At 48.2% G+C, this 25936-nt stretch overlaps 1 protein-coding gene across 1 annotated transcript; it reads left to right on the forward strand.

Annotated features, from left to right (window-relative positions):
• The first annotated feature begins 6046 nt into the window (after nucleotides 1-6046).
• On the forward strand, nucleotides 6047-25881 carry itga10 (integrin, alpha 10). Its single transcript, XM_076154604.1, has 30 exons — nucleotides 6047-6816; nucleotides 11228-11339; nucleotides 11462-11571; nucleotides 11684-11772; nucleotides 13246-13360; nucleotides 13521-13648; nucleotides 14356-14504; nucleotides 17841-17991; nucleotides 20202-20367; nucleotides 20987-21060; nucleotides 21165-21309; nucleotides 21455-21603; nucleotides 21739-21882; nucleotides 21993-22199; nucleotides 22290-22420; nucleotides 22540-22706; nucleotides 22814-22956; nucleotides 23067-23177; nucleotides 23253-23338; nucleotides 23436-23577; nucleotides 23817-23909; nucleotides 24011-24087; nucleotides 24170-24259; nucleotides 24357-24441; nucleotides 24564-24677; nucleotides 24751-24858; nucleotides 24947-25060; nucleotides 25146-25241; nucleotides 25339-25452; nucleotides 25536-25881. Exons 1-30 carry the CDS (start codon nucleotides 6765-6767, stop codon nucleotides 25587-25589), a joined length of 3516 nt encoding a protein of 1171 aa, XP_076010719.1. The 5' UTR covers nucleotides 6047-6764; the 3' UTR covers nucleotides 25590-25881.
• The last annotated feature ends 55 nt before the right edge of the window (nucleotides 25882-25936 follow it).

The raw sequence follows: 25936 nt of genomic DNA on the forward strand, positions 1-25936 counted from the left end.
CTTTGACCTTTTCTATCTCAAACCGTCATTTTATATTTATTACGACACGAGACACAGTACTGCTAAGGTTTCTATTTTTTCTTTGTCTCTTTTATATGAAATGTAATCGCATCACTTTCTGTGGGAAAACAATAAAGCAGCACGTTCACCCAAGACTGTGTGGGCTCTGATCTCTCTCTCTCACACACACACACTTTCATGTTGCGAGTGTTTTATGATTTGTGTGTGTAGCTGAACATTAGAGGGCTGCATCTTATTTTAAGCTTTCTGTCAGCTGTCTGCAACTAGAATAACTTGTCTCTCCCCTCCAGTCTCTCTCTCTCTCTCTCTCTCTCTCTCTCTCTCTCTGTCTCTCTTTCTCTCTGCGATATGTTTCTTTCTTTCTTTCCGTTTCATTTTTCCCTCTTTCTGCACACTGTATCTCCTCATGCTGTCATTTTCCTCTCATTTTTCGCCAAGTACATAATCATTTTCTGGAAGGCCTTTAAAGGCTGTCTGACTTGATCATCACACCCTCTGTTGTTATGGTAACCGTCTCATGGCCAGACTCTGGGGTTTGGACGCAGAGCGGTCAGTGAGCTGGGGTCAGGGGGGGGAGGGGGGCGGGGCTCCAGAGGCAGGAAATGCCAGTTGGATTAGCGGGTACAGCTGATTGACAGCAGATGTGCTTAACGAGTTGCGAGCTGTTAGACGACGCGGGAATGGAAACAGGAGAGGAGAGAAAGATGGATGACCTGGGTCTCGCACACACACACACACACACACACACACACACACACGCACACACACACATACACACACACACACACAGGTATGAAGGTGTGATCCAAGCAAGTGGAGGAATTTGGTCCTTTTTTACTCACTATCTCTTCTTTCTCTGTGTGTTGCCTGCAGCTGGGTGTAGTTACAGTGTGACCCCAATAAAGCTCCCTCCTCTGCCTCCTGCCCTAATAAAAGAGGTAAATAACTGCCCCTCCCTCTCTGTTTATTACCCCCTGGGGCAGTAAAAGGCAGCTGTCTGGCCAATCTTCAAAACGGCTGGGCTCGCACCGGACCCCCGTAAAAAAACACAAGTTCGCATACCAAACTGAAAACACACATTCTGGGAACTCTTCACACGTACCATCAAACACTCACACTGTACATGCAGCTCATAAAAAAACAGCCAAAAGGTGCGGCACAATCATGCAGAAAGCTGTGGCAAGTCCTGCAGGACCCTTTCAAAACATCACAGGAACATCGGCACAATAACACACACACACTCAATAATACACTCGCTCACACATGATTGATAGTTTAGGCCTGAGCATCATTAACGCTCTGGATTACCTGAAGAAATCTGATATCCAACGCTTGTGTTATTGACGTGTGTGAGAGCAGATTAGTTTGGGCGCCGCAGGGGCTCTGTCTGATAAATCACTTCTGTTCAGAAAGGAGAGGAGAGGGGCGTGTGTGTGTGTGTGTGTATGTGTCTGTGTGTGTGTGCGTGTGTGTGTGTGTGTGAGCGTGTGTCTGTGTACTCGTCTGCGTCACAAATGTCATGATGGATGATTTGCAAGCTGGTCAGGGGGCAATTATCGCCACGCAGGTTGTGTGTATTCTGGGTTACACAATACAGAAATGATTGGAAGAATGTCCTGCAGGGGGTAAAGCAGGGCATGATGGGTAAAGACAGGCACATGCCCCCAAAACACAACATGTTCAGACCCAACGTGCACACACGTACTGTACCATAGATTGATTTATATAACCACACACACCTGCAAGCTTGAACAAACTGGACCAAGTGGACCAATCTCCTGATTCTAATATGCACACACACACAAAGTGGACCAATCTCCTGTTGCAAGCGCAATTAGACCACCCAGGAACCTTTGAGGCCTCTTGTAAAACTTGGGTCAAGAATAGTATTCACACACACACACACACTCAACAGGTCTGACATCTCTTTGTGGTTTTAATGTTTACTGGAGAAGATACAGGAAAAAAGAAGTTATGGAAACCACACTAGCACTGAAACATGAGCACAGCCAAACATTGACATATTCATACACACACACACACACACATACACACACAGGATCTTAACCAACAACCTCCAAATAAGAGAGCAGTCCATTTAAACATCTGGCCAGAGGAATCTTTCCAACTGAGGAAAATAAAGTCAAAGAGCAGCGACACGGAGCAAATGAGTCAGAGGCTGAAGACAAGGTGAACTCACACACACTCTGTTCCATCTTCCTCTTCTATGTTAACTGCAAGACTAGAAAACCTATCATCTTCGCTCGCGCCACACACACACACATACACACACACACACACACACACACACACACACACACACACACACACACACACACACACACACACATTTTTATGAACATTTCTCAGATATTTGATCAACAGATGCAGGCCCCTGACGTCATCCTGTTGTCAGATCAGTGCCCTCCGCCTCCTCCTCCTCCTCGTCCTGCTCCTCCTTCACCTCCTCTCTGAGCAGGACAATGCTCTCACAGTGAGCAGCAGAGGCTGAATGCAGGCTTTGTCAAGATGAAGACCAAGGTTAAATGTGATGACAGCGTCCAACGTCTACAATGAATTGGAGATGAGAGGGACCTGAGGCAAGAGCAGAGGAGGGTAGAGGAGAGGAGAGGAGGGGAGGTGTATCCCCACATATGGAACCTGACTCATCACATTAAGCTTATAGCCTGTATACGTTAAAGAGCAAGCATATGCATATGAATGAAAAGAAGATATATGTCTCAGTTACGTGTGAGCATGAAGCAAACAGGATACTGAGTATAGTATTACACACATATAGAGTGTATACTGTGTAGAGCGAGAGAGAGAGAGAGGGGGAGTGAGGTTCATCAGGCCTTACAGGGTGATCAACTCATGACTCATTCTGTTTTCATAGGATCATCTGACTTCTAAAGGCATGCACACACTCACACACACACACACACATTATTCATTAATACACAATGGTTTATTGTGCAAAAATATCAGAAGATGAATAGAGTAGGTAGAAATCCAACAAGCTTCAAGTTCAATCAGGACAGCCTCACAGAGAGGAGATCTAAACACAAGATTAAGATGCCAAGCTATAAATCATGTGCTCCATTCTCACAATAAGGCCACCTCATGTTACAACTATGTTCACACGCTTATTAACACAACTCCAGATCACTCAATCAATCTAACAGGTGTTTGTAAGAATTCCAACAACATTTCCCAGGTGAGCAGCACTGCAACACAAGGCGCCGCCGCCATCAACATCATCATCATCATCATCATCATCATCATCATCATCATCATCATCATCATCATCATCATCATCATCAATGTAGCATTCTGCTAAGTGACTTAATGTTACCTTATTGACGAGTCGATTGAATACGTCCGTTGTGATACTGCAGTATATTAATTTGTAGAACCACAGGTCCATCCACATCATGTACACATCGACCTACACACACTTATACTGATTCATAACTTGCAAACAATTAGATGGTTCAACACCTGCCATCTGATCACAGCGTTACCTGTATGTACTTGTCCTCCTACTGTACAAATCACCTACTGGACAACAAGGGAACTGCAAGTGAAGTGAAGCGTTTTGCATATTGAAACCCTATGATTGACACTATGATTGAAAGCAAACACACCACAGGACACACACACACAGTAACTAGGAACTTTGGGTTTTGGTTTGTGTGTGCGTGTGCAAATCAAAGCACTTTCCACTGATGTCCTGGCAAAACAAACAGGAGCGAGGTCTCAGGAGTACCTGGTGACAGGTGGAGAGTAGCACCGCACCGTCACTACCGTCTAGTCACACCTGCTGCACACAGAATATGTAACACGTTGGCGCCATGGCTTCCTCCCGCCCCCGTCTATCCATCTATGCGGCCAGGCTCTGAGAGATGACGATGATTTACTGGACATTCAACAAGATAAATATCCCATGGATGTGCCAGCCGCTGCAGGAGGAGCAGTGGGCTTTCCAAACACACAGGCTGTGTGTTTGCCTGCAAAGCCATTTTTAAACGTCTCTTTAAGCTCTCGCATAGGAGCTCATATGTTCATGGAAATATATGCATCACAAATCTGCACCAGAGAGGTGTGTGTGTGTGTGTGTGTGTGTGTGTGTGTGTGTGTGTGTGTGAATTATGGACGATACTATCTGACAGTAACCTAATTTTGATGCAGCAGATTTCAGATATTGTACATTGCACTTCACTTGTGTGACACCAGTAGTTTTGGTTTCTATTCTGCATGGATGGAAGAGATCTCGCTGGTGTTTGTGTGTGTGTCTGTGTGTGTGTGTGTGTTTTGCCTCTCACACTGGTTCTACCTCTGTGCAGGAATCTGCGGTTGTGTCCAGGGAGGCTGTTTGGCTGTGAGCTGGCTTGTCTTGCACTAGTGTGCCAGTCAGCAGCACTGCAATGCCACCTGAGTTACAGTAACAACAACCTACCAAACAAGACTAATGTGAATCACTGCAATCCTGTGTGTGTGTGCGTGCGTGCGTGCGTGCGTGCGTGCGTGCGTGCGTGCGTGCGTGCGTGCGTGCGTGCGTGCGTGCGTTTCCAAGGAGAGGTAGCATGTGTTTTGTGAATCTGACCCCAAAAGTTAAAATGAAAATCACATGATCATGCTACAGAGGGAAAACATTGAGGGGTTAAAAAATACCGAGCTAAAGAAAAGCAGATGAAGAGGAAGAGGAGGAAGAAGAGGAAGGTGGTGATGAAAGGACGCTAACGGGGACACTAACGTCATTAAGGCAGTGGAGAGGTCAGGGTCAATTATTGAATTTCATTTTCCTTTCCCCACTGAAGACATCCATCAAGGTTAATGATCCTCTTCTCATTGGTGACGTCAGACTTTACTCTCCAAAGTCAATGGGTGAATCAATCTGATATCAGCTGATGAACAGAGATAAAATCAGATCTATTAAGCAGGATACTTCCAGCTGACGATAAAACGACACAACTTTTAATGCTCCAGTATTCGTTCTGCGTGGCGACGACTATCATACATTAGTTGGAGGACAGTGACCCCCCGTGGTGACACATGAGACCCAGCGACAGTGGAAGCAGAGGCAGAAGCAATAACACTTCATCTTAAGTGTTCGTGCATCTGCTGCCATGTGGGTGCGTCATCACAGTGGAGTTATAGGGTACTACATCAAAATACCTGCAGCCAAAATGTGATTTAAGAGTGTATGCAAACATTACAGCTCTTTAGATCAAAGGGATAGTTTCGAGTTTTACACAGTTACTCAGTGTTGCAGTGGGTCCCATGAGAGCAAAGGGACATAACGCATTATAAAAGCTGGATGTATTTCTATAGAAGCTGTGATTGATGCTTTAATTTGGCTCCAAACAACCAAACTACCCCACGTTTCTTCAACCAGCGCACTGTTACGTGGCCACTTCAAAACATCTTACTGCACTCCAAACTCCACAGCCCTATATAACATGGTGTTTGCATCTACGCCAGCAGAGGGCGATAAAGAGCTTTGGAAAAGTCTGCCGATCATACTGGAGAAACTTTCTGCCCCGAGCTGAGCGTCACAGGCTGATCATCGACTCATCCTGACACAAACCATCTATCACCTGCGTTTATAGGTTTGGGATACATGTATTATAGATGAGTGTGGCAGGAGTGTGTGTGTGTGTGGGGGGGGGGGGGGGGGGGGGGGGGGGGGAGTGGGGGGGAGTAATCTTGATACAATTACAGCTTGCCTTTGCTACCAATGTTAAGAGGTTTAGAGAGAGTGGGGAGTTTGTGAGAGCGAGAAAAAGAGAGGGGGTAGAGAGTGAGTGTGTGTGTGTGTGTGTGTGTGTGTGTGTGTGTGTGTGTGAGAGAGAGAGAGAGAGAGAGAGAGAGAGAGAGAGAGAGAGAGAGAGAGAGAGAGAGAGAGATCTGTCCCTATGTGAAGCAGGAGGAGGTCTGATGGATGGAGGGAGGGAGGGGAGGAGGTCTGTGTGGATAAATGCGCTCTTTCATTTCTAAGTGAGAGAAAATCACTTCACGGAGCGCACACGTCCACATCTACATCGCGACTGAAAAAGCACTCACGGGGGAACCGCTGCGGACCTGCGGACGTAAGAGAAGACAACTGGCGCACCAGGTGACACTGTGGACACCAATTAAAAGACAGAGGGAAGTTCAGCTCAGTGTTTCCACTCACCGGGACAGTCTGAGGGGGATGAGCCGCTGCGTGCTGACCGGTCGGGGGGAGACACACTCGGGAAGGTGCTGCGCCTTATTGACGGTCTGATGTCGGGTTAATGACTCTGACCTTTGGCCTCTTGCTGGACGGGACAGGTGCAGGCGCGTCACATCCACATGTTCGGGGTTCGGAGCGTCTCTTTTGCGCGCTTCCGTTGTGACCCGATGTGATCTCACGGTTGTAAACATCCTTCAAAAGATTTGCCGGATTGCTGTTTGAACTTTATAGGATCAGAACCGCTCAGATCTACACAGCACAGACCATGGTGACCCGGAACAGATATACGTTTTAGTATTGATGTTTACGTCCTGACGGTAAATGGATCAGTCTTGAAGTTTGCGCCGCACGTGGACATGACCGGATTTTGCGCATCTCTGGGGTAAAGGTGTGTGTGTACGTGTGTGTGTGCGTGTGTGCGGACGCTGGCATACTGCATCTCCAGCCGCACTGAGGAAACCACTTAGTAAACAGAGAAATAAATAAGCCAAACTCGAGACTCTTCTTCTTCTACTCAAACTCTCAAATGGAGCTGCTGAAGTACCTGCTGTACCTCCAGTGCCTCTCTCTTCTTAAAGGTAAGAACAACTTCCTTACAGCTTATTTTGATTTAGGAGCTGAGTTTTCCTCTCACATGGAAACAGTTTGTGTGAAACCCCCTGTAGATCTGGTCACGGTCTCCACAGAAGTCAGCTTCTTGACCGTGACTGATGTCTCCTCACTGGCCAGTTGCTCCTGCTGTCCTCCCGCACTGTCTCCCTGCTCGATACGGACATTAACCTCTGCAGCTTTTGCACTAAAACACGCAGAGTTCCTGAGCGATGGTGGCACGAGGTTCCTCCCTGAGTTCCCCTTGCAGCTCTGGCTTGGATGACAGCGAGCCGCCGACCATAGAGACGTTCTAACGTGATTATGCAGAGCGGAAAAGCAGGGACATTAAAACTTCCAGCCTCATTCCGCTTGACAGGCAGATCAAAGGCGCAGGAAGTTCTGCCTGAGTCCACAGAGCTAAAGGTTATTGGTTCAAAGTGTGATGGTTGAGTCAATCTATGGGTGATGTCAGGTGATGTGTCATTCTCACCGGAGGCCTCCTGAGATGTTTGGTCGTCGGGGCCATCACAGGGACTTGCGTGCGTCCTCCACTAAAAAGGTTACTGGTTCATCTCGGCTTACAGCTGACACCTTGTGACCCTAAAGTGGTGGCAGCTGTGTAACACGACCTCACCGGCCTATCGGCCATTTCCATCTCTTAGACTTGATGTCTACTTTCCCCTAATAAGGCGCCTGTGTGCCACGAAGCGTGAACATCAGCTACCCTTCGCCGTGGTAGAGCCGCCTCACACACCTCGTTGAGTCAGTCGGCTTCAGTGGCAGGAAACCAAAGAAAAAGACCATTGTAGTCTACCAAAGTGTGTGTGAGGGCCAACGTGTGTTTGCAGGGCCAAAGTGTGTACGCGGCTGATTAACTGCTGCAGCCGTGAAGCGAATGGAGATCAATAGGCTGTGATAGTACAAGGAAGGAATTATGGAGCACAGGGCATGTTGCACTCATACCTGCCCTGAGACACACACACACACACACACACACACACACACACCGTCTGTGAAGTTAATCTATAGACGGAGACGTTGGCATTTGTGATGCCAAATTTGAGCACACAGACCGGAGAACAATTATCCACGCATGGAGTCGCCAGAAGTGCTTCTCACCCAGAAGCTGAGGAATGAATGAGGAACAAACACACACACACACACACACACACACACACACACACACACACACAGACACACACACACAGACACACACACACACAGACACACACACACACACACACACACACACACACACACACACACACACACACACAGACACACACACAGACACAATAACCCATATAGATGCCAGCATATATTACAGCAATATTGCCTGAGGTTTATGTGACCCTCCATCATCTGTTTGATCCAAGAACATGTAAGTATGTGTGTGTGCGTGTGTTAGCGTGCCTGTGTAAGTGTCACACAGTAACATGTAGGTGAGTGTGTGTGTGTGTGTGTGTGTGTGTGTGTGTGTGTGTGTGTGTGTTAATGGTAATGGATTCAGCAGAGCTTCACTGATGCAGGCAACAGGCATCCTATGTCTGTTACACTCTGTTATGCTTTGCTGAAATGTCGAACACAGGTGTGTGTGTGTGTGTGTGTGTGTGTGTGTGTGTGTGTGTGTATGTGTGTGTATGTATGTCTGCACGCAGAGGGGATTCCTCCTCTTGCATTCCTTCTCTCCTCCTGCCAATCGCTCTGCCCCCCTTTTCTCTGTCCACATTCTGGTTTAGGTCTACAGCCCTCCGAGCGTTCTCCCTCTCATTCATTCTCTATTTGGCTCGTCCTCTTCCTCGCAGAAGCTCTCACACTCTTCCTCCCCCTGCGTTTCCCAGCGTGTTTCGCTGACTTCCACTCTTTTCCTTCCACCCCCGTTTCCCCACGAGAGGATGACAGGGATGAGAACAGAACGAAGGATGGAGATAATGGAGAGACAACCTGTGAGGGGAGGTGAAGGTGGCGCGGCGATAGCGTGCGGGGGCGGAGTTTACGGGAAACATGGTGGGGTTTGATGAAGACGACGGATGCAGACGGTGGAGCAGATATCATCTCTCCTCCCCTCGATGCTCTCTTCCTTCTCTCATTCCTTCTCTTCTTCCATCTTCTCCTTCTTCGGACTTTCTGCTTGAAAATCCACAGAAACTGACGAAAAGTTAACTTCACCCCTATTTACTTTGGAGGTTTATTGATAATACTTATACGTATAATTTCACTCAAGTAAATATACGAATGTTTGTATATTTGCTTGTAATGGACTCACTCATACTTAAGTAAAGAGTTTGTCCTCCTTCCTTACCGCTGGGGAACATTCATGTGTCCGTCCAAACAAAACAGCGCATACATCAGTGTCTCTGGGTATTACTCCTCACATAAAGTGTCCCTAAGCAGTCTTCTCCTGAACACACACACACACACACACACACACACACACACACACACACACACACACACACACACACACACATATGGCGCAGAAGACAGAAGCACAATCGTAACCATACACATACAGCAGTAGTAGCGCCCAGTGCTGATAATGTGGTTTTTTGCGAGAATCTGGACTGAGTTTGGCTTGATAAATGTTTGCTGGCAGTTGTCATAGCGACGGGTGGTCAGACAGGCTGCGGTGCCGTGTCACATATAAACCCCAATGAAAATTGAACCAGAGGAGGGAGGACGCAGAAACCAGGGTACGGCGGTGCGCTTTGTGGGAGTCGACGAGAAGGGAGAGAGGAGTTTGGCTTGTGGTGGAGTTACAGTGTGTGTGTGTGTGTGTGTGTGTGTGTTTAGGGGGGGGGGGGAAAAGATGAGATGAAGGGTTAAAAAAAAAGAAGCAATTTATGGTTTATGAGAGAATGGGTGAAATAGGAGCACGATGAAGCAAATCAGCAGCAGCGGTTATTGTCGGAGGTCTGGCTTGTTGTGGAAAGAGCTGTGGAATGGCAGAGGGAGGCCGACGCCACCACAAGAAAAGAGAACAACTTTACTGCGCCGAGTGTAAGAGAAGTGGTGAGGTGGAGGCGGGAGGGAGGGAGGATAAGATAATAACTTGTTACAAGGAGCCGGCATAGATTGATTTGGATTTCTTTGAGCGGTGGAAAGGAAAGCAGGCGCAGGAATTTACACCTACGGAAGATAAGTGGGCCGAAAATGACAGAATCTGTGTTCTGTTGGGGGTCCAGAGACTGGGACAGAGACAGAGACAGAGACAGAGACAGAGACAGAGAAGAGAGACAAGAGAGCAGGTAGAAGAAGAGAGGTGGATTGAGGGGATATGGAGGAGAAACAGTGTATCCAGTTTCCCTCTAAAAACCGAGTGGAATCCCTCAGTGATTGGCCTGGCTGAGGTAACTGTGTGTGTGTGTGTGTGTGTATTTGTGGGTTGGTATCAGCCTGAATGTGTGTGTGAGGAGCCATAATCACAGCAGCAGCTTTCCCGGCCTCGTCCTCGATCTTTTGCTCCGTCCTCCATAGTTACAGCTGGATGCTAAACGGCACATCGAGTCAGATTCACTTAGGAAGCCGTTTTTAACGAGACACACTGAACTCACCACACAGCAGCCTGGGGTTCAAAGGGCAAATGTGCAGCTTTTTACTTCATACTTCATCTCTTTTCTTCCTTAATCGATACCAACACAGCTAGACAACATCACACACACGTCACATGTCACTCTCGTCTGTTACACTCATAACTGTCCCCCCAAAACAAGGACAGGTAGGAACCAATGATCAACTCTCAGACAAGGGGACATGAAAAAGCAACTTGAAACGTTAGACGTGTAAAAATATGAAATGAATACTTCAAGTGCTATAAACCGTCTTGCTGCCGTCTGTCTCCATCACCTCTCTCTCTCTCTCTCTCTCTCTCTCTCTCTCTCTCTCTGTGTGTGTGGATGAAGGGCAGGCCTGTGTGTCATAACAGGGGGCTCACTATGCTCCATAGTTTTCATAACCCACACCCTTCCCTCCCTCGCTCCCTCTCCTCTCCCTCTCCTCTCCCTCTTTCCCCTCAGACTGAACAGACTTTCTCTTTGGGAGGTTGCCGTTGGTCCCTCTGTTTATCCGTCCTCTCAACGCCCCACCCATCCCTCGTCCACCTCGTCCCCCCAAGGCCGGCAGGGAAAATAATAATAATAATAAAAAAATAATAAACATAATAACTGCAGTGTCCAGCTCGCGTGTTTCGCTTCATTTTGTCGACTTTGGTGATGTTTAAAAATCCACTTAATTGACTTGTGGTGGACTTGGTACTGTAGTGCATTGCTTCTTCTTTAGTGATGTCAATCATGTACATCTTGTAAATCATTTACCTTTGTGTGATTCTGAGTTTTCTGTATTGTGTGTGTATTTTGAGTGTGTTTGTATCGGCTTCAGGACGTTTCTTCTCTCCTCCAGAATTCTGTCAGTGTTTCAACATAGACGTAAAGCATCCGCGCATCTTCACGGGTCCAGAGGACGCTCTGTTTGGCTTCTCTGTCTTACAGCACGAGGCCAATGGAGAAAAGTCGTAAGTGTGTGTGCATGGGTGTGTGTTTGTGTGTAAGAGAGAGAGATCTTACGTATGTGCTGTGATGATCTTTCGATGATACATGACACTGTTCTGATGACTGACTTGTTGTTGTGATGAAGAATGCTGGTCGGTGCCCCCTGGGACGGGCCGCCCAACAACAGGAGAGGAGATGTGTACAAGTGCATTGTGGGAGAGGAGAGGAACTCAAACTGCAGCAAAGTGAATCTAGGTAAGCACCGAAATCATGAAACATCTCTTAATAATGTGTCTTCAAAACAAGTAAGAGTTACAAGTTACTCCTACACTGAACCTGTCTGTCTGACTGGCTGTCTGTCTGTCAGGTGAGATTGCTCTGCAGAACGTAACCAAGAACCTGAGGAACTCTCACTTGGGAATGACGCTCACTCCAGACTCACCAGACGGCTTCCTGGTATGTGATCTCAGCACCGGGAAACCAGCCTCCTTGTTTTCACTATATGGTCATGCGTGTGTGTGTGTGTGTGTGTGAGTGTGAAGGGATGTGGCGAGCCCAGTTTGGGTTAGATACGCCGACTTTGAATGAATCAGCTATATTGTGGTGTGTTTGCTTGACTGTGGAGGTGAGCGGATATGGTTCATGATGCCTATTTTGCTCTCACACACACACACACACACACAGGCGTACGTCTAGCACGTCTAGCACGTCTACAAACTGTACATCTACTTGGTCATGCACACAGAGATCGTTAGTGAGTCACTTGACGTAACCGCTCATTTACACACATCACACACACACATATGCTTATCTTGCTGTGGGTGGCTGTGCCAGTAAGCAACACTGTGTATGTGTGCGTGTTTACAAGTTTGCGTCACAATGATACTGTGAGCGAGTGTGCTTGTGTGTTTTGGTGTCAGCTTCTTAGTGCTGCTCCGGGTGTGGAGACAGTTAGCCACTTGTGTGTGTGTGTGCGTGTGTGCCTGTGCGTGTGTGTGCTTGTGCGTGTGTGTGTGCGTGTTTATCCTAACCCCAGTGGTCAGGTCTATAACAGGATTGGAATGCGTCTCCGGCCCTTTGTTAATGACAGACCTACCAAAAGCCATAGCACCTCTCTCTCTCTCTCTCCCTCTCCCTCTCTCTCTCTCTCTCTCTCATCCCTCTCTCCGTTCCTCTCCTCTGCCCGTCAGTGAGCCTGTGGAGCGACTGGTCCGTAATAACAGGGCAGGCCAAACCAGGATGTTTCTCTTTCTCCCCCCTCCTCCTTCTCCTCCCTTTCACCCCACTTTCTGTCTCCCCCTTTTGTCTCTGCCTCTCTGTCTCTCTCTCTCTCTTTCATCTTTGTTGGGCAGCTCGTCTCTCTCTGCACACTCCCTCTCTGGTATGAAAGCCAAATAAGTGGATCGCTTTGAAGGCACAAGTATTTTTATATGATGCCTCCCCTCCCTCCCTCCCCCCTCCCTCTCCCTCCCTCTCTTACCATCCAGGCACAATCAAATATAAATTGCTTAACTATTCTGGTGGGCTCCAATTCTGCTAAACCACTCATGGCAACAGCGACTGCCAACATGTCAACAATAGTCCACCCGTCCCTCCCCTCCCTCCCTGTCCCCCCCCCCCCCCTCTTTCTCTCTTTCTGTCCCAAAATGTCCAAACCGCACTCTTGTAGTGTTTCCATGACTTCTCCTCCTCTCTCCTCTCTCATGACTTGTTTTCTTTCTCTGTTACCTCTGTGTTTATGGGTCACACAGCCACATGTGTTATGCGCTTCAGCCTCTTTTAACCAAAGAACCAAAACAACCACCTCCAAACCCTCTGACCCCGACGCAGCGGCTCAAATTGAGTGTGGAGACCGCAAGCGCGGGGGGGCTTCACCTGTGAGACGGATGCTTACCTCGTGTGTGTGTGTGTGTGCTTGTGTGTGTGCAGGCGTGCGCCCCTCTGTGGTCGCAGGAATGCGGCACGTCCATGTTCAGCACTGGAATCTGCGCCTCTGTCAGCGACGACCTAGAACCAAGAGAAGCCATAGCACCCACTGCTCAAAGTAACCACATACAAACACACACACACACACACACACACACACACACACACACACGCTAACACTTCAGCGTACTCTGTGGTTGGTGTTATATAATAAGAATGATGTACAGCACCAGGCCTGATTGAAGCTAACCCAGTGTGTGTGTGAATGTGTGTGTCAGGGTGCTCCACATACATGGACATCGTCATCGTTCTGGACGGCTCTAACAGCATCTACCCCTGGTACGAGGTCCAGAACTTCCTCAGCAACATCCTCAGCAAGTTCCACATCAGCTCAGACCAGATGCAGGTAAACAACTCACACACAGAAAGAAACGTCTCCACTGCCGGCAAATATTATTTATGTTCGCAATGGAAACTTGTGGGTTTGAACTCAGAGTCTCTCCTCCCCTCCACCACCACCCCCCCCATCCCGGACCCCCGTTTAGCTGTTGCCCAGAATGGTGCTGGTTTGAGTTCGCAGTGTGTGTGCAGCAGTTGGAGACATTCCCCCTGAGTGAAAACACACACAGGCTGACACGTATAAAGCACCAAGTTTGGCGAATATGAGGAGAATGAATGACTGTAGTAATGTAACGGGACGGGCTCACTTGAGGTCAGGGAGGAATGGGGGGAGGAGGGGGCGGGGGGGGGGAGAAGGGAACAAGAGGAACGGAGGGACATCAATCTGAGTCCATCAACAAGATGAATGTGAGGGGGGTGGTTTGGGTTTTGGGGGGGTAGCAGGCATTGTGAGGCGAAAAGGAAATACTTCTGGTTTTTGGAGGAATTCTGATATTCCCCCCCCCCCCGAACGCAGTGTTTGCTTAAGGCACAGGACGGGAGAGTTCACCCCCAAACACACACTATCACATGGCTCTATACTTATATCTGCCTGAGCAACCTTGAACTTGTGGCATTGTTGCAATACTTCTGTGTTTCTGTGTGTGTGTGTGTGTGTGTGTGTGTGTGTGTGTGTGTGTGTGTGTGTGTGTGTGTGTGTGTGTGTGCATTCAGGTGGGCGTGCTGCAGTACGGCGAGGTGGCCCTCCACGAGTGGTCACTGAGAGACTACCAGACCACACAGGAGGTGGTGGAGGCCGCCAAGAACATCAGCCGGCAGGAGGGACGAGAGACACGCACGGCATACGCCATCCACATGGCCTGGTACGCCCGGCCATCACTACACACACACACTCATGATTTGGCCGGTTTTCTGGAAACTGTGGGGCGGATAAAGTTTGAAATGTAACATCTTTATGGATTCACTTTAAATATATCATTATGTTGTTTCTAGATGTAATGATGTCTGACTTGTAGATGGTATATTCCAGTCTGATCTCATCAAGCTGCTGTTTGGAATTCTAAGCTTCCTTCCGCAGAGACATTAGAGGCTGCGGCGAAATTTGGGGCAAATTAGAATCTAAAGGAAACATCGGCGAGACAGATTTTCTGGATATTTGTGCCATCCCAAATAAATCCTTTGTTGATTTTGAAGAGATACGGGAGAGGATCCATATCGCTTCCATATCTGGGCCTTAATTACAGAGATATCTGATACCGCCGCTCTCGTCTGACTCGCAGCGAGACGACAAATCAGCACATTTCCCCAAACGTCCGAGTGTTTCCACAAAAAAGATCAAATCAAATCGCCTCTTCTCACTTATTCTTGGCGGCAGAGTCACCCACGTCCGTCGTCACTTTCACAACTCTGCTCCTCAGGAATGTTTGAACTTGTAACCCGAGTCTAAAGAAAAGAGCTCAACAGGTTGAGGGGTCGGAGAAAAATAACCTCTTAAAAGTCTTAAAATATCTTTTCTTCTTAAAATGTAAATTCCTGCTCTATTGAAGTCGCCACCACACCCACAGAGGACGTGTGGCCGTGACTCCCATTATGGGATGTGAGTCTTGGAGAGGTGAACTTCAGAACGTATACACACACACATACACACACACACATACACACACACTCAAACATAATTGGAGAGTTCCTGTTTTCTGGTACATTTAAAGGTGAGGGTTGGAGGAGTTTAGGAGGAGGAACATTTAAAAGTACGATGAAACGCAGCAACTGGAAAATGAAGCCAGTAAAGACGAGTAACTGGGACGTTAAAACATCAGTGACACACACACACACAACACACGGACACCTATCACACACTGTCAGATGCACCAAAATGCTTCAAGACTCTAGAATCAGGGCCGCGAGTCCTTAAGTAATTACTGCTTACTAGGATGAGATGCAAACAACAATTTGACACACACACACACACATATTCACACACACACACACAGGAAGGGATGGGAGAGCCGGTGTGGTTCTGGTATGAAAACAGTGAGATTAGCTGACCTGGACTTTCACCGGCTGCCGACTCGGCACTTTCTGCAGGTGTGGCACGGCCTTACCAAGGAGCTGCTACAGCTGTGCAAACACACACACACACACACACACACACACACACACACACACACACACACACACACACACACGCACGAGTGTTAGAAACAAAGGTCCTGGATTAACTCTCACGCTTTCAGTTCAGTTGAAGGATCTTACAAGATGTTCAGTTCTTGTTTTTAGTTTATGTACTTTTCCCCTCATTAGTGGCTCACACACATGCGCTCAAATATGTACACGCACGCACGCTATACTTGTCCTCCCTGACCCCTGACCCCATGGTTCCCCTGCACGTCTGACCTCAAACCTTCACCCAGATTTAAACTCCACCCTCAGTCTAAACTTAACTTCACCTATAACTCAGCTTCAACACTGGATTGCTTCTAAAGAGGAAGCAGGAAGAAGAAAAGCATTTATTTTATTTGATCTTGTCGTGGGGACTTTTCACACACACACACACACACACACACACACACACACACACACACACACGTTGATCTGGGAGTGACAGGAGTGGACTGACACGTCAAACAGTCTGCTACAATTGGATTAACCACTGATTACACATTACTCCACCCGTCTGAGATGCTCTCTCTCTCTCTCTCTCTCTCTCGCTCTCTCTCTCTCTCTTTCTCTCCCCTCCTCTCACACACACACACACACACACACACACACACACACACACACACACACACACACACACACACACACACACACACACACACACACACACTCACAGGCCGCCACTCTGTGTCATTACCGAGCTACTGTGACTCCATAAAATTTCCCGTAAACACAACCAGGCCTCCCAATTAGCAGCGCTCACTTTCTCTCTCCTCTTTCATCTGCCCTCACCATCCATCCCTCCCCTCTTCTTCTCCCCCTCACCTTCACCTTCATCTCTCTCTATCATCCCCTCTCTTCCACTCTGTCCCTCCCTTCTCTTTGCTGTATTTTCCTGGTCATTCCTCCCCCCGTTCTCTCCGTCTCCTCGTCTCTCCTGTCCTCTCCTCTGCTCCGTTCTACTCTTTCTTCCACATGTTTTCTTTCACACAGTCTCAACACCACATCAGAAAGGATTTGCTCTTCTCATAAACTCTGGGTTCAGTTTGCTGTTTTTTGAACGTTTCTTTCATATCCGCGCTCACATTTCGACCCATTTTCCCCTTTTCACTCCACTTTCTCTCCCTATCTCCTCTTGACCACTTGTTTATCCTCCTCTCCCTCCTCTCTGGCTGTTGTCTCTTTCTTTCCACCATTTCTGGACTCAACCTGCATATTGTGTTTCTTTTCTCACATTCTGCTCTCTTCTACTTCTACCTACTTCTTTGTTCCCCTCTTCTTCTTCATCTTCTTCTCCTCTCCTGTTTTTCTTTCTCTCCTCCTCTGCCCCCTATGTAATTTGCAGACTGCATAGGGGAAACGGTTGTTTTTAACTCCGAGTTTCTTGCGGCTGACCACAATGTTATATTTAGGCCAGGGTTGGAGTTAGGCCTGAAAATGACTGAGTTCACTAGCAGTGACTACACTCTCCAGTTTACTGTGTGTGTGTGTGTGTGTGTGTGTGTGTGTGTGCGCGTGCGTGTGTGTGTCTGAGGCTTACCAATGCTATTCAGTTCTTAAAGCAGGTCCTGCTGAGAACAGGTTTCCCTGCAGACGAACAGGGTGCGGCTGGTTCTGGTGTGTGTGTGTGTGTGTGTCATTTAGGTTTCCTCTCTGGATCGCGGCAAAAGTGGATGAGAATGCACAGATGCGGTGGCCATATATGATGACACATGCATACACTGCGTGCAGTTGGAGTTAATGTGTGTGTGTGTCACGTCCGACTAATAGAGTTGCGGTTTGTCCGTTTGAGATTCGGTCCATTTTTATCTCCGTCAGTCCACACAGACGAACTCACAGCCAAACTCTCTGTGTTTACTAACCGTTCATTTTCTCAGAGCAGCTCTTCAGATTGTATATTATGTTATAGAGGAGGTTTATTTGAGGTGTGAGGAAACCAAGTGCCTCCCTGCTCTCCACCCTCTCCATCACATCCCTCTGCTATAGACACTATTTGATTTCACCGCCTTTATTTATCTCAGCCTGTCCGTCTCTCTCGGCAGCACGGAGGCGTTCAGTCCTGAGCGAGGAGCCAGAGACGGCGCCACCAAGGTGATGATCGTAGTGACGGACGGAGAGTCGCACGACGGGGAGGAGCTACCAGACGCCCTGCTAGAGTGCGAGAACAGGAACATCACCAGATACGCCATCGCTGTGAGTACATCTGCCACAAACACCACAACATGTACGCTGCCCACATGTGCTATCAGTGTGGTGTGTGTGTGTGTGTGTGTGTGTGTGTGCAGCATCGCTCACATTCCTCACACATTGTGAGAAAGTGGAATGGTAATCATACATCACCAAGCAACCAGAAATAACACCAGCAAATCACCTAATGAACCCCTTAGGACGACTAAAATAACCCAGTCCAGACAAAAACGCTTCCTTTTCAGCCCCGCCCGACCCCCGAGACACACACACACACACACACACACACACACACACACACTGGCTGGTGTCATACGGGACAGACAGTCTGGTTGACTGGTTGTTGACTCCTCCCTTCACCTCAAGAGGAGCAAAGGAACCTTCAGCCTCCACTGGAACCACAATGGAGCCAAAATGGAGGAGTGGCCGCAAAGACATACAGTAAATGACGGTTTTCACTCAGGGGCATAGCAGTGTTGTAACACTTTAGAAGTGAATCAGAATAGGGGAGGCAGTAGCTCAGTGAGTAGAGCTTCCGCCTGGGAACCGGAGGGTTGCCGGTTTGGGCCCCTGCCCCCTGAGCAGGGCACCGGACCCTCAATCGTAGGGTGGTAATGTAATGTAATGTGGGTCGCTTTGGATAAAAGCGTCTGCCAAATGATCGTAATGTAATGAATAGGAGAGAATTAAGGTTTTTGGACGCTCTCATACTGTCTCAACAAAGATAAACGTGTGTAGGAGAGTGAATTGTGTCAGGAGGACATTTTACTCTCTGCTCTTGGTTCTGCGTCCCTCCCAATAGAAACAGGAAGTGACTACAGAAACCACACATAAATGGCTAAAGGTTTGCGAGCTGCAAAGTGTTAAAACGTGTTGTTCTCGCCGTGTCATTGCGGGGGGATTTAATAAGCAGTCTGACTGTTTGACATGAGCAAAAACATAACAACAGAAGGTTAATTTGAGAAGAGGAATAGAGGCAGAAAGCAAAGGTCTGGGTGGAGGAGAAACGTAAGAAACCGCAAAGAGGGAAACAAACAAAAACAGATATAGAAAACGAGAGACTCAGGCCAGGTTATGCGGCTATTTTTTCATGTTGCTGCCTGTGTGTGTGTGTGTGTGTGTGTGTGTGTGTGTGTGTGTGTGTGTGTGTGTTTGAGTGTGTGTGTGTAGTGAAAATGGCTCACAGGGGAGGAATGAGACTGAACCTGAGTTGTGCGGTGGCCACAGACTGTGTTTTATACATCAGGCCGGGGTCAGAGGTCGGACTGCGCTGGATGGAAACGTGCGTGTGTGTTTGTGTGCTTTAAGTTACATACACACATATTATAGTTGTGAAGTGTCTCTCCGTGTCGCTGCAATCTGGGAATGTGCTTCATATTTTCATTCCATAACAAGATTTATCCTCCATTTCTCTCCTGTTCGTGACTTTTCTATGAAAGCCAACAACGTTCTGGCTCAGCAGCTGGAATTTCCCTCTGTGAGATGTTAACGTACACATTCATACGTGGGCTCTCTTCACGTTACACGCTGCCTCCCCCCCCTCTCTCCCTCCGTCCGCTGCCCTTTTAAAAACAGAGGATTTCCTTAGTTTGCTTGGCAGCCGGAGTCACACGGGGAGATTTCTGGGGTTTGGTTTCTCTTATGGAATTCACTCGTTGGTCCTGCGGGCGTTTAGGCGTTTAGCTGCAGCCTCAGTTTATCTCCTGCATCAGTCAAAATCTACTCACCTCTGCGCTCGGTCTGCGCTCCTCGTTTGCAAATCTCTGGTGGTCGCCGTTCACTCAATTTGCTGCCTTCAGGTTTGTCGCTTAATTGCTCCTGAATCACATGACGGGGGTGGCGGCGGTGCAGCTGTGTGTGTTTGTTTTTCATTTTACAGTGTTACATCCTGCTGTTCCAGGTTGTTTGCGGGTTTGTCTGAGGACACACGCCCACTCTTACTCAAGCATCTTCTCCCTTCAGCTCCCATCCCTCAGAGCACACACATACACACACACACACACACACACACACACACACACACACACACACACACACACATACATTTTATGCTCCCTCAGGAACATGGTAAAGTCATTTCAATACGAGCCAAGTCACTGTTTATGCTCTGTGCTTTTTCACGTCCGACTCCTTCCTCTTCCTCCAATCTAATATCTGGTTATTCATTTACCTTATTTCCTCTAATGTGTGTGTGTGTGTGTGTGTGTGTGTCACAGGTACTGGGTCATTATATCCGCCGACAGCAGGATCCAGAAACATTCATTAGTGAGATCAAGTATATTGCCAGTGACCCTGATGACAAATTCTTTTTCAACGTGACGGATGAAGCTGCTCTAAATGACATCGTGGACGCGCTGGGAGACCGAATCTTCACACTCGAAGGTGGGAAATTGGGATGTGCACAAAGTATTTCTAATTCAAACTGTTATTATGGGTTAAAAACATCACCTTTACACAGTGAAACTACAAAACTGAAACTTGGAATCCAGTGTTAAGTAGTTAACAGCTTTATGTCGTCATGTTTACACCTTCTCTCCTCTTAAAATGTGGAAATATTCATTTTTTCAAACATACACATGTGGAAGAACAAAAAATAACTGTGTGGAGGTAGTAATAGAGGACAAAGTAGGGAGGAAGAGAAGGAAGGGGAGCTCTGAAGGAGGTGAATAGGGTGAGAGGATAGTGTTCATGTAACAAAAACATAAACTGCAGCTCTGCAGAGAAAACAAGAGAAGGAAAAGGAGACGTGAGGGAGGGTGCAGCTTTAAGGGAACACAAGAGGTGGGCGAATGAAAAATTATGCCACCTTAAATGTTTCGGGAATTGAGGGGAAGTGTGTGGAGGAAAGGAAAGGGCGAGGCAGGTCTACCACCCGGCGTCTACGGGGAGAGCCAGGGTGCTAGACGATGCCATCGAGATCAGATCCTGAGAGGCGAAGGAAGGAAGGGAGGAGACACGTGAGGATGGAGAGTGATGACTTGTGTCCCCCCCCCTCCCACAGGCACGCTGGGCTACAACGAGAGCTCGTTCCACATGGAGATGTCTCAGATCGGCTTCTCCACACACACACTGGATGTGAGTGAGTCCAGTCTGTACCATCATGCATCTACACGTGAAGTGTGTGTGTGTGTGTTTTTGACCATTCCTCATCTCTGACCCCCCCCTCATGCGTTCTTCAGGATGGGATTCTGTTCGGGATGGTGGGTGCGTATGACTGGGATGGCGGCGTGTTGAAAGAAGGGGTCAACGGCCGCATCATGCCACCCAGAGAGGCGTTTGAGACGGAGTTCCCCCTGGAGCTCAAAAACCACGCTGCATATCTGGGTATCAGCACACTGTTCACACTGTTCACACTGTTCACACTGTTCACACTGTTCACTCATCAAATATGAAGATCTGCAGGACGATTTTCACTCTTGAGTCAAATGAAAACACAAATTCTTTAACTCACTTGTGTGTGTGTGTGCAGGTTACACAGTCTCGTCTGTGATGGTTGGTGACTGGAGGAGGCTATATGTAGCTGGAGCTCCGCGCTTCAAACACAAAGGCAAAGTGATCCTGTTTGAACTAAGCAACGAAGGTGACGTCAACATCGTGCAGGCCCTCAATGGAGAACAGGTAACAGGCTCTCTCTCCTCGCTTCCTAATGTCACTTTGTCTTGATTTGTCTGAGCTGGGCTCCACTTTGTCAGAGATTTAAGCAAGGACTCCCCCTGCTGGATGTGGACTGAAAGAGCATGTTTCCCTCTGTAGATTGGCTCGTACTACGGCAGCGAGGTGTGCGAGCTGGATATCGACCAGGACGGCATCACTGACGTCCTTCTGGTCGCGGCTCCGATGTACCTCGGCTCAGGCAACAAGGAGGCCGGCAGAGTTTACATCTACACCCTCAGCGGGGTGAGGAAACGTTCAACGCAATCAAAAGAGAATCTTATATAAATATACAGTGTCTCTAACCTGGTCACCTCACCAATCATCCATCTGCCCTCCATCTCCTTTTCTGGCAGGAGGAGGTGTTTGTGTCTAATGGCACTCTGAAGGCAGAGGACAGATCTCAGGATGCCAGGTTTGGTTATGCAATGGCAGCTGCTCCGGACCTCAACCACGACGGCTACACTGACCTGCTGGTGGGAGCCCCTTTAGAGGACGAACACCGGGGGGCCATTTACATCTACCACGGAGAAAACATTTACGTTATCCACAATTACAAACAGGTTCTTATCATTTACCTGCACTTGTCTACAGGCTCAGCTCTGCCTCTCAGGATTGATTCAAGCTTAGCTTTTGTGTTTGTCTCTGCGCAGCGTATTCCAGCCTCGTCCATTTCACCCTCCCTGAAGTATTTTGGCCGCAGTGTGAGCGCTCGGCTGGACTTGGATGGAGACGGCCTGATAGACCTGGCAGTCGGAGCGCAGGGCAACGCTGTGCTGCTCAGGTGGGTACAAGGGAGAGCGAGTAAAGTCAGTTCTAGCACAGATTGTGGGTTGTTCCATTTGGGGCCATCTTAGGTGTCTATAAATGAAAACACTAACTGTCTGTTCTTCCTGCCTTTAGCTCTCGCAGCATAGTCCAGATCAATGTGAGTCTGTCCTTCCAACCTCACTCCATCAACGTCATCCAGAAGACCTGCCAGAGAGGAGGCAGGGACTCTGCCTGCCTCAATGCCACCGCCTGCTACACCGCCATCTCCCGCTCCCCTGGACCAAACAGCAACAACTTTGGTATACCCTATGATAAACCCTCCAAATCAACAGGCTTACTGTCCTTTAACCAGAACTACAAGCGGGCCACAGATTTCTCCTCACTCGTCCTCTGTCCCCATTACCAGAACTGGGGGTGTCGGCCATGCTGGATGACAGGAAGTTGTCAGCGCGGGCCCTGTTTGATGACAGCTCGCACAGACAGACCCAGCTGGCGGTGCGGGTCAGCACAGGACAGACGCTCTGCTACCAAATGCCCTTCCATGTCTATGTGAGTGTCGTCACACACCTTCCCTCCTCGAACACCAACAAAACACACAACTCCCCCTCCGGCAGAACACACACACATGCATCACCGACACTTGTCTCTGTCTTTGATAGGACACGGCAGACTACATCCGTCCCATTAGCTTCTCGCTACGGTTTAAGATTAACGACACAGAGAGCGGCCCGGTGTTGGATGAAGGCTGGCCGACCACCATCAAGAAATATGTGAGTACATCTCAATTCAACATCGACTAATAGCATTACAACCTACGCCATCACTCAAACATGTCCTCCCTGCAGATCCCGTTCTTCAAGGACTGCGGTGAAGATGACGTGTGCACAACAGACCTGGTGCTTCAGGCTCATATGGACATCTCTGGTACAAGGTATAGATTTAGTACAACATCACATATCTGTGTCCTTTCAACAGCAGATATGCGTACGTAACGGATCAGTGAGGGTTTCATTGTGTGTCCTCCACAGACAGAAACCATACGTGATCCGCAGTCCTCGTAGGCGTCTGTCAGTGGAGGTGCAGCTGGAGAACAGACTGGAGAACGCCTACAACACCAGCCTGACGCTGCACTACTCACGCAACCTGCACTTCTCCAGTCTCAGCATCCGGGTGAGCAACAATCGCACGTTATACACAGACTACACCTGTGCTCACCACAGCGCTCAGGTTGAGATTTGATTTAATTTACATGTCCAGACACGAGGACAACAGGTTTATGTTAAGCACAATGATGTACTGTATTAGGTGTTGTCCACATATGAGGACACAGGGTCTCAGTTTCATGTTTTACACAAATTACATATCAATAGAGATGATTTCTGTATCTCTCCTTCACTATTTCATTGTAGGAGGATGCCCACTTTAAGATTGAGTGTACAGCACTTGGGTCTAACAGCCACTCGTGTAACGTCAGCTACCCAGTGTTCCGCTCACAGTCTAAGGTACGGCCACAGCAACAAAACAGCCTCGTCATTCCCGCCGACTCAGACCCACTCGTGCGTCTGCAGCGCCTCTCAGCAGTGTGTTTCTCCTTTGCACGCAGGTGAACTTTATGTTGGAGTTTGAATTCAGCTGCACGTCTCTGCACAGTCGAGTCCAGATGAAGCTCAACGCTGCCAGGTATCTCACAGTTACAACGATCACCCATCAGACAAAACAAACTGCTTCTTTGTGCGTTTCTTACTGCCTGGGTCTCTTATAGTGACAGTGTGGAGAGAGACGCCACTTTAGGAGACAACAGTGTCCAGCTGCAGACGTTTGTCCAGTATGAGCCTGACCTGTTTGTGAGCAGGTACGTGTGTGTGTGCCTCATACACATCGGTCATCACAAGGAGAGTTTCTCTGTGGGGATATTTTGTGCTGAGTGTTTTCCCTTGTTACCTGTGCAGCGACTCTAACCTGAACCGCTACGAGGTCCATCCCACTCGCACAGTATCAGAGGGAATTGGACCTGAATTCTACACACATTTCAAGGTAACACTCGTTTCAGACTCCTTGCCTTTTTCGCCAGATTAGAAATTCATATTAGAAATGATTCACTGCTCAGTGCATCTATGAGAAGAGACACTGAGGGAATTGTTGTGGTGTGTTTGTAGCTGCAGAACCTTGGCTGTTACTCTGTGAGTAATCTGGAGCTGAGGCTGAATCTGCCCTCTGTGGCTGCAGGAGAGCGAGTCTTCATGACCGTCACTGAGGTCTTCTCATACAATGTGAGTAACGTGTCTGGTTTGTTCGTTTTTCGTCTTTGAAGTCGTGCATAACATATTCAAATCTCTCCAATAGGCCACGGGGGTGAACTGCACGGTGCTGAGCGATCTGACCCAGCTGAAGAGCAGACAGAGAGACGTACGCCCGCTCCACCCCGAAGACATGATGCAGAATGACATCCTGGTGAGGCCTTGGCCATACAGCAGCCAGAGATGATCAACATCTAGCATCTTTAGACTCATGTGCTGTGTTCTTGTGTGTTCACGTGTAGAACTGTAGCAGGTCGTGGTGCACAGAAGTGGTGTGTGAAGTCCAGCAGCTTCTACGAGGGGAGGCAGCACTCATCCGTGTCAGCCGGAGAGTCCACGATGACTTTTTCAGAAAGGTGAGTCACACGTCGGTGCACAGATGCTCTTTCTCTGCCTCATAAAGCAGCTGGCCAGTCAACACCACCTTGTCTCTTTCTGCAGGCAAAGTATAAATCAGCAAGGATTATAGGAGCCTATTGCCTGGCAGCTCAGGAGACTAATCTCATCACTTTAGGCACAGGCACAGTGTGGAGGGAGGTAAGGGCACAGACGGATCACGAGTGGATGAACAGGATTAACATTTATTGTTGCTGTCTGACCTCTTCCTTCATTTCCTTTCATCTCCACAACCCAGACTGTTCTGGAGGTGCTGAAGGGTCGAGCTATTCCCATCTCACTCTGGATTCTGATCGGTAGCATCATCGGAGGTCTGCTGCTGCTTGCCCTCATCATCTTCATTCTGTGGAAGGTATCTTCATGTTTTAGTTGACGTAAAGCTTCCAATTCACTTTGGTAAACAGGGTCTAAATCCTCATTGTCGACTCTCCTCAGCTGGGCTTCTTCACACGCAAACAGAGAGGCGAGGATGAGAACCATGAGGACTGAGCCCTATGTTTGTTACTATGACAACAGTCAATAGCCACGATGGCTACCAGATGAGCAGAGTCCACCTCACATCGGGCAAACCTGCTGAGGCACTGGCACAGAGAGAATGCTGGGATTGGACTCAGAGCAGCCGGGGACCTGGAGGACCAAAGAGAGCCTCGTGGAGCTCCAACACAAATGCACTACCCACTATTTCTAGGGTCAGGAGCACTTATGTAAATAAACATTTTTAGGAAAAACAATCAGTGTATTAAACCACATTTCTTCTATTTAATATGCAGACTTTCAACGCAGGTTTACAGGTTTTACATTTCAGTTACTTTGTCATATGTCTGTACTACAGTTTG

The sequence above is a fragment of the Genypterus blacodes genome, unplaced genomic scaffold (assembly GCF_046128005.1).
Source record: "Genypterus blacodes isolate CSIRO-AG114 ecotype Tasmania unplaced genomic scaffold, CSIRO-AGI_Gbla_v1 ptg000063l_1, whole genome shotgun sequence".
NCBI classification, from domain to species: Eukaryota; Metazoa; Chordata; class Actinopteri; order Ophidiiformes; family Ophidiidae; genus Genypterus; species Genypterus blacodes.

Coding starts and splice junctions, on each gene's coding strand:
- itga10 (XM_076154604.1), top strand. CDS start 6,765: ATGGAGCTGCTGAAGTACCTGCTGTACCTCCAGTGCCTCTCTCTTCTT. Junction 14,505..17,840: donor TACGCCATCCACATGGCCTG/GTACGCCCGGCC, acceptor CTCTCTCGGCAG/CACGGAGGCGTTCAGTCCTG. Junction 24,088..24,169: donor ATGAAGCTCAACGCTGCCAG/GTATCTCACAGT, acceptor GGTCTCTTATAG/TGACAGTGTGGAGAGAGACG.